At 36.8% G+C, this 11,243-nt stretch overlaps 1 protein-coding gene across 3 annotated transcripts; it reads left to right on the plus strand.

Annotated features, from left to right (window-relative positions):
• The first annotated feature begins 5,361 nt into the window (after positions 1 to 5,361).
• On the plus strand, positions 5,362 to 10,894 carry LOC137739281 (aromatic aminotransferase ISS1). 3 transcript variants are annotated; one of them, XM_088700026.1, is made up of 10 exons: positions 5,801 to 5,941; positions 6,034 to 6,146; positions 6,329 to 6,376; positions 7,058 to 7,186; positions 8,195 to 8,254; positions 8,699 to 8,855; positions 9,313 to 9,419; positions 9,565 to 9,623; positions 9,887 to 9,995; positions 10,218 to 10,894. In XM_088700026.1, exons 2-10 carry the CDS (start codon positions 6,084 to 6,086, stop codon positions 10,668 to 10,670), a joined length of 1,185 nt encoding a protein of 394 aa, XP_088556152.1. In that variant the 5' UTR covers positions 5,801 to 5,941; positions 6,034 to 6,083; the 3' UTR covers positions 10,671 to 10,894. The 3 variants fall into 3 exon arrangements, with proteins under 3 accessions (XP_068334935.1, XP_088556153.1, XP_088556152.1); XM_068478834.2 differs by having other exon boundaries at positions 5,362 to 6,146; XM_088700027.1 differs by having other exon boundaries at positions 5,735 to 6,146; positions 8,792 to 8,855.
• Positions 10,895 to 11,243: the final 349 nt, after the last annotated feature.

Here is an 11,243-nt window from a genome sequence, read left to right on the forward strand (position 1 = left end):
TTCAAAGGTGAACTGGACTTAGCTCCCAACAGACATCTTGGTACAAACTTTGGCACTGGGGCATGGCAGAACCTCTACGCTGAGCAATCCTATCAGCAGTTGTACTAGCCATTCTCGACATGGTATGTGCCATAGACTTAGATCTAGCAGCCTCAATTTTCTTCCCATTGGAAGAAGTCATGTCAATCACCAACATTTTTTGAGCAGGTGGAGAATATCTCTTTTTTCCACTTCCATTCATAGTAGGCTCCATGATAGTGATCAGACGAGCCAATGCATCCGCCTTGATCATTTTTACCTTCTCTATCAGGAACGAACCTTTCTCCCAGCGAAGAAAACTAAGCAGCCAACTTTATTCACGGTACTCAGTAAGGGAGCTCAACCCATACATGTTTTTCCTTCATTTTTTCTCTTAGACCAGCAGGCAGGAGGCATACATGCCCAGTATTTCAGCAGCCCATGAGGCCCACGACCTCCTCATTTCTCTCAATCACTAGCCTAGCCCCCATCAGGTCTAAGAGCCCAAAAGACATGAGCCATGCAGCTCGCCTAGCATTGTGTCTTAGCGCCTCAATCCGCAACCCCAGCCGCACAACCTGTCATTGGCTCTAGCCAAGCCAAGTAGCCCAAGCAGTGGTCCCTGCCACAACATCTCTTCAGCCCATGCCAAGCTGACTCCTGGCCCTTGCCAGCCGACATGCCGCACCACCCCGACGGCTGCCCCGTGACAACACTATCAAGGAAGAAGACAAGGAAAATTAATTTTTTCTTACCTCAGTGCGGCGCGGAGAAGACGAAGAAATCAACAAAAGATGGTCATTTGCACGGGCAAGATGTAAAAAGATTGCTAGAGGAGGGGGACCAAATATCCTTTAAGCTCTCTCTTTTTCTCTTGTATGGTAGAATAAATCACTCTCCAAAGTTGATTTAATAACCCACTTAAGGCGGACTTAAATAGGCTTTGAGAGAAATTTATTTCCCTTCCCTAGAAGGATCTAATTTCCTATTAAAAAGGGAATCATCATCAAAATAGGAAACAACCCTACGTTTCCTAAAGCAAGAAGATATCTACACCTGTTGCCCTCTCCTACGAGCAGCCCAACAGGTGTGGGGGCATTTGTGGAGCCAAAAATAATCACAATGTGACACGTGGATCTTTGGATTAAAAGGACAAGAATACCCTTGAGCCACATCAGGATTCCTACACCCAAGCAGCAGGCAATCATCCCTCAACCAAGTCAAAAGTGCCCAAAATAGGTAACAATTCAAAACCTATTTCATCCATCCTCATCAAATCCTTTCCACAAGGTAACTCCCAAATCTTTCCCTTTTTATTATACTAATTAGCTAATCAATTAGGTAATTATTCTATTAATTGGCCAATTAATTAGTTAATTATTCAATTATGCCCAATTAAACACAAATCAAGAACCTAGCCCACAAAGAGAGCCAAGTGGCCGGTCCTCTCTCACCCAAGGAGGCCAGCCACACCCCTATAAAAGCCCTCTCATTCTCTCCAAAACTCAAGTCCAATTCTCTTGCTAAATTCTCTAAATTCTCCACACACGTTTCCCTTAGAATTTTAACTTTGGCATCGGAGGTATTTCGGCCAAAGCCCCCCCCCCCCCCCCAAGTCATTGCGGGCACATGAGGCTCTTGGCCTTGACCTAAAGTGTTATTTGTTTTGTAGGTGCAATTTTGTTCGAGAGCAAGGAAGAAGAAATTTGCATCCACACCTTGCTCTTTAGCCTTAGATTCACAAATCACAATAACATAGCCTCCTTAACAACACTCATACACAAGCTCACGTTATGACATATTAGAAATATTTTAGTTATAAAAATAATTCAATGACTAAATGATTTGTGACACATAACCTTTTGTATATAAAGCAATAAAAGTTCCAACCATTTTTTAATTAGGGAACTTTAAAGAAAAACTGCATGTATTGTTCACTTTAATGAAAAACCACATTTTTACACTAACAAGTCAATCCTGGTATTATTCACTTTACACTTTATTTTGTCCTTATCTTTAAATCTCAAAGTTCTCAAATTCTTTTCATTAGTTTTCCTTTTTAATTATCCATGTAGCCAACATTTGCTCCAATGAGTGGTTTAATATATGTGAATAATCAGCAACCAAAATCTACTCTTAAGATTGTTGGAATATTGGCGATGTGGATTACTTCTTCTACAACAAATCACATAAGATAAATATTAGTAAATGATACTTTATGGTGACATAGTAAATCATGTGAAATAATAAAACAACATAATACTTATCTTTTGTAGGATAGAAACCTTTCTTCGTCGATACTTAATTAGAACAAAATTTTAGGTTGAGGTGTGTAAGCTCACTATCCTTAATAGTAGATTTTGCCTCTCAAAGTAAAAGTCTCGGTATAACAAGTTATGATGCCCTACCTTCCAGGATACAACGACATATGACCTTTGTATGCGTACACTCGCAATACTTAGATCGGATGAACAACTCGATTTTTCTAGTGGTACAGAACATTGAATGACATAACAACACTTGAAATGAGGGATCCATGTATAGACGAGAGAGGAGAGAATTGGAGAGTTTTTCTAAGAAGCTTCATATATGAATGAGTGGTTCAAAGAAGAATCACTTGATGAACTCTTATCGAATGGTTTATATTTTGGACATATGAGGATTAGTATATCAAAATAATGACTAACAGTTATAAAAGAATATATTTGATATCAAAATTAAGATGACAATAAATGCTTGTGCAAAACGGCGACTATAGCTATATATATAATGGTTATTATAGAAATGGTACACTAGAAGTAATGGATACCAACCAATTAAGTGATAATATTAACATCCATAATTAGAGAAAATAAATCGACTCTGTATTTTGAAATACCCTTAAAAAAATTCTAACAACCAAGTCCATAAACAGAGAAATATTGGAGTAACAGGTTCCCCACACCTTAGAATTAGACATGGAAATAGTTGAAAAATTTGTCTTCTACTGATTTTAGGTTTTTATTTTTTAAATGCGTGAAAAGATAAAATTACATATTGGATTGGATTTATGATGGTAGTTTAGGTAGTAGTGCAAGCAAGAAGGCACGCGCTCTGACCGGTTAAGGTGATATTGTTTCACATATATAACAAGTTTGATATTTGCTATAGAGAAGTGTTATTGGCACTCCAAAAAATCTCATTTTACACTCCTTACAAGTGTATTTTTCTTTCTAAATATAGAAAGTTTGGAGTGTAGAATGAGAAATTTAGAGTGCCAATAACAATTCCCTTTGCTATATAGATAGATGTATATTGTTGAGAAGGCTAAATTAGCAAAGTATTATAATGATCAAAATATTGACAACATTAAGTTGTTCATTGTTCAAAATATCGTAGATACATTATAAACATGTTATTGGATATAGATTTTCGTTCTTCATAAGAAAAATGAATAAGAATGTACGTGTGTTTTCTTCCCTTTTCTTTTCCTCCTCAAAGTCACCATGTTTCTTCCCTTTTGAGCCACATCTTTCAAATCAATGTGTACCTGAGTGAGAAAGTGTATAAATACTGGAATGTGAATAGAAATAAAATATAAAAGCAAAGATCTTAATTATGAAGGCTTGTTATTCACTGCAATAAAGCCTTCTCATACATTAGCTGATAATCTTATCGTAATTATAATTTATCATACATGATCCATTCATGCAATAAAACCTTACAATCAGATCACAGGGAGAATAAGTAGAGACTCTTGACTCTGGCATCAAGGTATTACCTCATGGACAGCATTCCTAAGATCTTGTTACCCTGTCAAATAATGATGTGAAAATGACTCCCGTTGTAATGGACGCGAAAGTAACATCTTGAGCTCTTGTTTTCCAAACAAAAGTAGATCAGCTAACAATCAACGAAATGACTCAAACCTTTCATCCATACAATCTTGAGATTGGGAATTGGATCCTCTCCTGAGCTCAGAATGAGGATTCTCATGGGCAGCCCATTCGGGCTGTTCAAACTTGATCCAACGGCTACAATTATTATAACTTTTAGAGAGGTCTCATGTTTTGAGCCGTTGGATCAAAATTCAACGACCCGAATGGACTGCTCAGAAGGATCTCCATCCTAAGCTTAGGAGAGCATCTAGTTCCTTAAGGTTATGCCTCAATGGCATGAGAAGTACTCAAAACAGAGATTGTTTTCTTTAAGTCTTTAATCTCTCTCTCAGCAAATAGCAATGAGTTGTTACCTTTTGAATCAGGACATGCCTGTAGAGGGTGGGTTCATCTTGCAGGAACTGACCTTACTTGTCCCTGTTCAGGGTTCCCACTCATCCCTCGCTTTCTCTATTTCAGTGACCCTTCCCATCACCGAATTAAAAAAAAAAAAAAAAAAATAGGCGCCTTGCTTGCTCCTGTTCAGTGCCCCAACCCTCCCTGTCTCTCTCTGGCTCTGCAATCATTCCACCCTCCTCTCTCTATGTCTCGGAGAGTTATCCCCTAACCGATTGAAATTTTTCCATAATCCCCAATTGATAATATTTAAATTTAAAAAGATGTTGATAGGTTAATTAAGAGTTTATTTGGAAGTGCTTTTATAAAATAGCTAAAAACGTTTTTGGTGAAATATGATTTTAGAATCAATCTTTAGTAAAATTGTAAATAAATCCTTAAATTACATTTAAAATGCTTAATAGTTTAAGTGCTTCATGAAAGAAACACATAATTGATGTTTTAAAAGTATTTTCAAACAAGTCTTAAAACTAATATGAGTGTAAAACGTAAATTGAATATTAAAAAAAGTAGTATGAGTTCAAATAAAATTTTCAATACTCAAAATTCAATTCTATACTTTGGGTGAACTATCAATTTAGTTCTTGACTTATCATCTGAGTGAAAATTAGATCCCTAAATTATTTTTTAAAAAAAATTAGTCATTGAATTATAAAAATCTGTCATTTACATCCCTAATATTCTATTCGAAGTTACTACATTCAATTTTCTGTCAATTTAAACCATCTTGCTTGCATGTAATACACATAAGAGGGTATATTAGTAATTTTAATAAATAAATAGTGTATGAAGTTAACTTGGGAATATAAATTAAAGATTAGATTCGCAACCTATATGAAATGTTAAGGACTTACAGGCAAGAAAATGATGATTCTAAAGTGTGTCAAGTGACTTAAGTTAATGAAACTATAAAATAACTTTGAATATAATAATGGTAGGGATGAAATAAGCAAATTTTAATGAATTTAATGACTTATTTTACCGAATAAATAATTCATCAACTTAATTTTCAATAACGTCATAATTCAAGAACTAAATTGATTTTTATATACAAGAATTCTGAAATGGTGGATAAAATAAAACCTGCCAAGTTGCCGGTCTTCCTGATTCCCTGTCTCTGTTACTCTGTTGTCTGCACTTCACTTAACTGCCTTAAACAAATAACACAACATTAAAAATTGGAAACAATACGCGTAATCATCGGAGATCCCGAATTCTAGTCGTACAGCTTCAACAACAATTGGCTTCATCATCAGTTTTCCATTCAGATAATTCCTCTTTTATCAGAAAATCCCTGGTTTTTCTGGTTTACCCTTTTTTTTATTAATAAAAATTAAATCACAGATACAGAGTCTAATTTATTTACCCAAAAGTAAAAGGAAAAACAATTAAAATTGAACAAGAAGGACTAGGAGACAAAGGCAAGTCAAAGGAAAGTACCCGAAAGAGAGCAGCCATTGCTTGTATTCTGAATGTGAACAGACAAAAAATAAATTAAATGGAAAGTGCTTTTTTTTTTTCCTTATCTTTTTAGCGTTATTCTTCAGAGAGAGAGAGAGAGAGAGAGTTCTGAACGTCACCACCGACTTTGTTAATGTGTTTGTGAAGTGCCGAAAGTTGTGGAGGTTGGAAGCTTTTTTGGGTTTTGGGTAGGTGAAAGTTTTATCCTGGAAGCAAAATAACATAAGCTTTTGAGGGTTTTCTTGTTCTTTCTCTGATTGGATTTCTGGGAAAGTTTCAGAATTTGTATTGGAGATCATATTTTTTTGGGCGTTTGGTTTGGTTGGTGAGATGGGTTCCTATGGACAACTTGCAAGGAGGGCCGTGGAGACTAATATGCCGATCATGGTTCAGGTATTTAGGCCAAAACTCCAGCTGGGGTTTCTTTATTTCTTTGAACTTTTTCTCTTTGAATTCCGCTCCTCGTAGTTTAGATTAATTTAGTGTAGCTGTCGCTCGATTCTGTTTTGGAATTTTGGGTGTTTCAATGTTTATGGTGGGAGTTGCGTTTCTTTTTTTTTTTTTTTTTTTGGCAGATACAGCAGCTGGTCCGAGGAGCCAAAAATGCCGTCTCACTGGCTCAGGTTTGTTTCTCTGATTCCAAGGACTTAAATATCTCACTTTTTGTTTTGCTAAAACCATGGAGCCACTGAGAAATGAGAATGTTGTTTTTTAATTTGGGTGTTCCAATGCCGAAGTACATGTAATGTTAACTTTTGGACCGTCTGATTTGTTCTTCGAGTGTGAGTTGCGTGTCTGGTGCTTGTTTCGATTTCTGGAAACGATGAATGTGTTGTGAAAGAAGCATTTGATAATTCGTATTAGAATAAGCTTTGGACTCGAAAGCTATGCACCTCAAGAAGCTGTTTTTGTGCCTGCATTTGACAAGTGCAACTTTTGCATCATTCAAGTTGAAGACTATTAATGAAGAAAAATGCTAGGGAGCGAGTTTGTCCCAACTCTCGAACATGAGTCTCTTTTCCGACTTGCTGAACTTAAGGCATTTTCAAGGAAACAACATACTCTGTTTTGTTATATGTCAAATTGTCAAGTTATGTCCACCAAATTTATGGCCTTTTTATCCCTCAATCTGGTACTTTTTTCCAGCAGAGGGATGTATTATGCATTTTATAAATTTGTTCATCAGATACAAATTTTCTCATCACTGCTTTTGCATTTAGTAGGACTGCTATTTTATGCTGTCTCTATCCCTTGGTTACGTTTGGCAAATAACCTTTATTGTTCTTTGATTGGAACACTTGTAGGGAGTAGTTTATTGGCAACCACCCAAAGAGGCATTGGATAAGGTGAAAGAACTTGTTTGGGAGCCTTCAATTAGTCGTTACGGTGCTGATGAAGGTATACCTGAACTCAGGGAGGCATTGGTACAAAAGGTATCATTAGAACTACTTCAGTGTTTCTCCTGAATATGATCCATTTTAATCTCTTGACACGTTCATATACTCGAGTTCTCAGTTCAACGATATATTCAAATAATGCATGGCTAGTCACATTCTGCTTTTTGCGTCAATTCTAACAATTACCCTTTGGGGACTATGCCCGTCCCATTTCATCAGTGTTATGGGTTGGCCAGGTTTCAAGCCAACTAAATGCAGTTCCATTGGTTGAACAAGCCTAAGCTATTAAGCTGACGCTTTCTAGGATTGAGAAGATCAGTTTAAGAACAAGTTACGGGTACCTTTAGATTAATGATTTTTTCAGAAGTTAGTGTTGTTAAGAAATTGTGAAAGAGGTTGTGGATTTGTATCCCAAATATACATGGATTTATATCTTCTATAGCGAGCTCAGAATGCTGTGACTGTAAGCTCCAGAATCAACCCCAAAGTATTTTTTTTCTGTTCTATGAAGAAGTCTACATGAGTGGATTTATGCTTATGATTGGAGTAGGAATTGCTCATTTTAGGAGTTTCGCATTCCATTCTATAGCTCAAGTATCACTTTTAACTCATTTTCTTTCATGGATGGAAGATTCAACGCGACTCCAGTTCATTTAGTTCTGTGCACTGATTGTCTACTAGGTTCTGCTCCCTTGGTACCCTTGAATGCATTTTTTTCTTTATTTCTTCATGGGCGACAACTGGTGGCGAACCACGGTTATCCACCCCTTCTGTGCCAGGAGGAGGCTAGTTGGGAATTGCACCCTATCCGTGCCCACGATCAAGCAGATTCACAGCTTACAAAGTATCGAACCCGGGATCTCCCTTTTTTCTTCTTTAGGGAGTTGCTGTTAGCACTTTTTCTTTAGGGAGCTGCTGTGCATAATGTTTTAGTCTATAACAAAGTTGGAATGTTGTCCTTGTCTGAAATCACTGCTTTTGAAATATGATTATCCAACTATAAATTTATAATCGGCAAACATATTTCATTTCTTTGTTTTGCAGTTGCATCGTGAAAATAAGTTGTACAAATCTTCAGTGATGGTTACTGCAGGCGCAAATCAGGTGATTATTTATGTTTTGTATTTCCATGAAAGGTCTATAAAACTACTAATATCTAGACTGTAAAAAGAGACACAATTTAATTTTGGAGAGGCAAATAGTTTGCTTTATAGTTGTGTAACTTAGCATCTGAAATAAGAAGAAAATTGACCAGGATAAGAAGAAAATTGACTTCCCGGTTAAAGCTTCGAGTGATTAGCACTATTGTGATAAGCATGAAATTTTCCACTGGAAGTTGTAATCTTCTATGAATTTCATGTTATCTCAAATATTGCATCTGTAACATCTGTTACAGACACAAAACCTAAACAAATGAAACATGATGATCTTCTGTGCACTTTATTTTGATCTTTAGTTGCTCTGTCATATAAATATGACAATAAATAGTGAGTTTTACAGAACTGATTTCAAGCAATCTAGGATAAGTTTGCAACAATTTCAACGCAGGCATTTGTGAACCTTGCTCTTACATTGTGTGATGCCGGAGACTCTGTGGTTATGTTTGCACCATACTACTTCAATGCCTACATGTCCTTTCAGATGACAGGAGTCACTAATATACTCGTGGGTCCTGGTCACCCAAAGACACTCTACCCAGATCCAGGTGACTTCATCAACTTCTCGTTGCAGAGGGACATAAGAATGATATATTTTTTTTTAACTTACATTTAATGATTTATCACTGGTTAGATCTTGATATAAATTTAACCATGTCAAAAGCCTTGTTATCTTGAGTTGTAATGTTTGTCACTGGTCAAATCATGTCAAAAGTCTTGTTGATAAACTTTAGCTGCAACATATACTTAGTTACCGTGTTTAATTTCTCATTTCAAGCTCGTTAAAGTATTATAGCATATCACATTAAGTTTGCCATAGCTGATTGGTGCTTTCCTACAGTCCAAACTTAGACATGTTCTGGTAGCCCGGACTTCTGACAACTTGGGTCATTTGTCATGCATCTATATATGTTTGTAGAATTTAACATAAACTAATGTGATTGACTGTACAGTATTTCCAGTGATTATTCTTTCGTGTCGTCATATTTACTATGTTGATTTCAGACTGGTTGGAGAAAACGTTATCCGAAACCAAACCAACCCCAAAACTTGTTACAGTAGTTAATCCTGGCAACCCAAGTGGAACCTATATTCCGGATTCTCTTCTTAAGGTCTCTCTCTATCTTGTTCTCTTAAAAGAGTGTTTAGTCATTGATTGTGTGTAAACAATAAAAACTTTGTAGCAGTGATTGAGCCTTGTGATAAACTAAATATTGTATATGCTTTTCTTACTTTCATTCCTCTCTTTGTGAGTAGAGGATATCTGATATATGCAGAGATGCTGGATCCTGGCTAGTTGTGGATAATACATATGAGTAAGTCTATTGATTTTTTTTTTGTAATCTTATTAGAAATGTTGCAATAGTATGTATTTTGCTGCCTTGATGACATGGTTCTGTATGATTCTCGTCTGTATTTTCATTCGTATGTTGGTGTTTACCTGAGTACTGTTAAGGGAGAATTTTCTTTTCCTGTTTCCTTTTCAGCTGTGTCCGAGTTTTAACTGCTTCCAATTGAAGAATAATTGCCAAATGTTTGCTTCTGAAGTACATGTGAGTCATAACGTTTAATCTCGCAGGTATTTTATGTATGATGATTTGAAACACACATGTGTGGAGGGAAATCACATAATCAACATTTTTTCCTTCTCGAAAGCTTATGGGATGATGGGATGGCGTGTCGGATATGTAAGAAAATACATTTTATCTTCAATGTTAAGTTAATAGGTCTAGATTGAGTGTGAAAGTTTTACGCCCTTCAGTAGTTGTAGATTTTGCATCTTGATAGACACCATATCAAATAGCCATTACGACTACACGTCTGTCTAGAGATTTTCTTGCATGGTAAAATCGTTATTTGGATTTATGAGTTAGCATTGCTGATTCAACTTAATTGATGAATTTATGCAGATAGCTTACCCATCAGAAGTAGAGGGCTTTGGTACCCAACTCCTCAAAGTTCAGGATAACATTCCCATCTGTGCTTCAATAATTTCACAGCACCTTGCCCTCCACTCATTGGAAATGGGACCCGAATGGGTCACTGAACGAGTGAAGGGTCTAGTCAAGAACAGAGAAATTGTTCTAGAAGCTCTCTCTCCCCTCGGGGACAATGCTGTTAAAGGTGGAGAAGGTGCTATATACTTGTGGGCAAAGCTTCCGGACAAATATGTAGATGATGATAAATTTGTTCACTGGCTTGCTCACAGGCATGGGGTGGTGGTGATCCCCGGAAGTGCTTGTGGATGCCCGGGGAATGTGAGAATCTCCTTCGGTGGCTTGGTAGAGGATGACTGCAAATCTGCTGCAGAAAGGCTGAGGAGAGGGTTAGAAGAGTTGATCAGAGATGGAATGGTCGAGTAACTTACGTTGTTACATTCAATTGACATTAAAAACGGAAGTCAATTTTCCGGTTTTTACTAGTTCGCAACTGCTTTTTTAGAATAATGGAGTCCTCTTCTCTGCCTGCAGAGGAATTAGAGTAATTTCAGTGATGCTTAATTCAAAGGGGCAATGCCAAGCTCTAACATGTGCCTGTATTATTGTACACATTGATCTTCAATATACATGCACATATGTGATTCAAATGCTCGCATGTGCTCCATGTGTTATTTTCCTTTTTGTTCCGACTTCCTGTGCTCCATTTGCCTAAACTCTTCATGCTGACCGTTTTATGTCCGCCATCAGGTTTTCTGCAAGGGGAATGATTTCTGCACTTCCCCTTTGACCTGCACTTTTCTCTTTATTTCATGCCATCGGATGAAGCAGATCAAAAGAAAATTAAAGGACGAGTGCAAGAGGGAAAAAGACGAGTGGAATTCACTCCCCTTTCTGCAATATGTTGTCTAGTTAGTTTACTAAGCTTGATCGCCTAAGCTTGAAAAGCTTAGATTGGTATGCATTGTCGACCTATTTACAAACCACCTAAATTTGAAG

The sequence above is a fragment of the Pyrus communis genome, chromosome 9 (assembly GCF_041283825.1).
Source record: "Pyrus communis isolate YQ-2024b chromosome 9, ASM4128382v1, whole genome shotgun sequence".
NCBI classification, from domain to species: Eukaryota; Viridiplantae; Streptophyta; class Magnoliopsida; order Rosales; family Rosaceae; genus Pyrus; species Pyrus communis.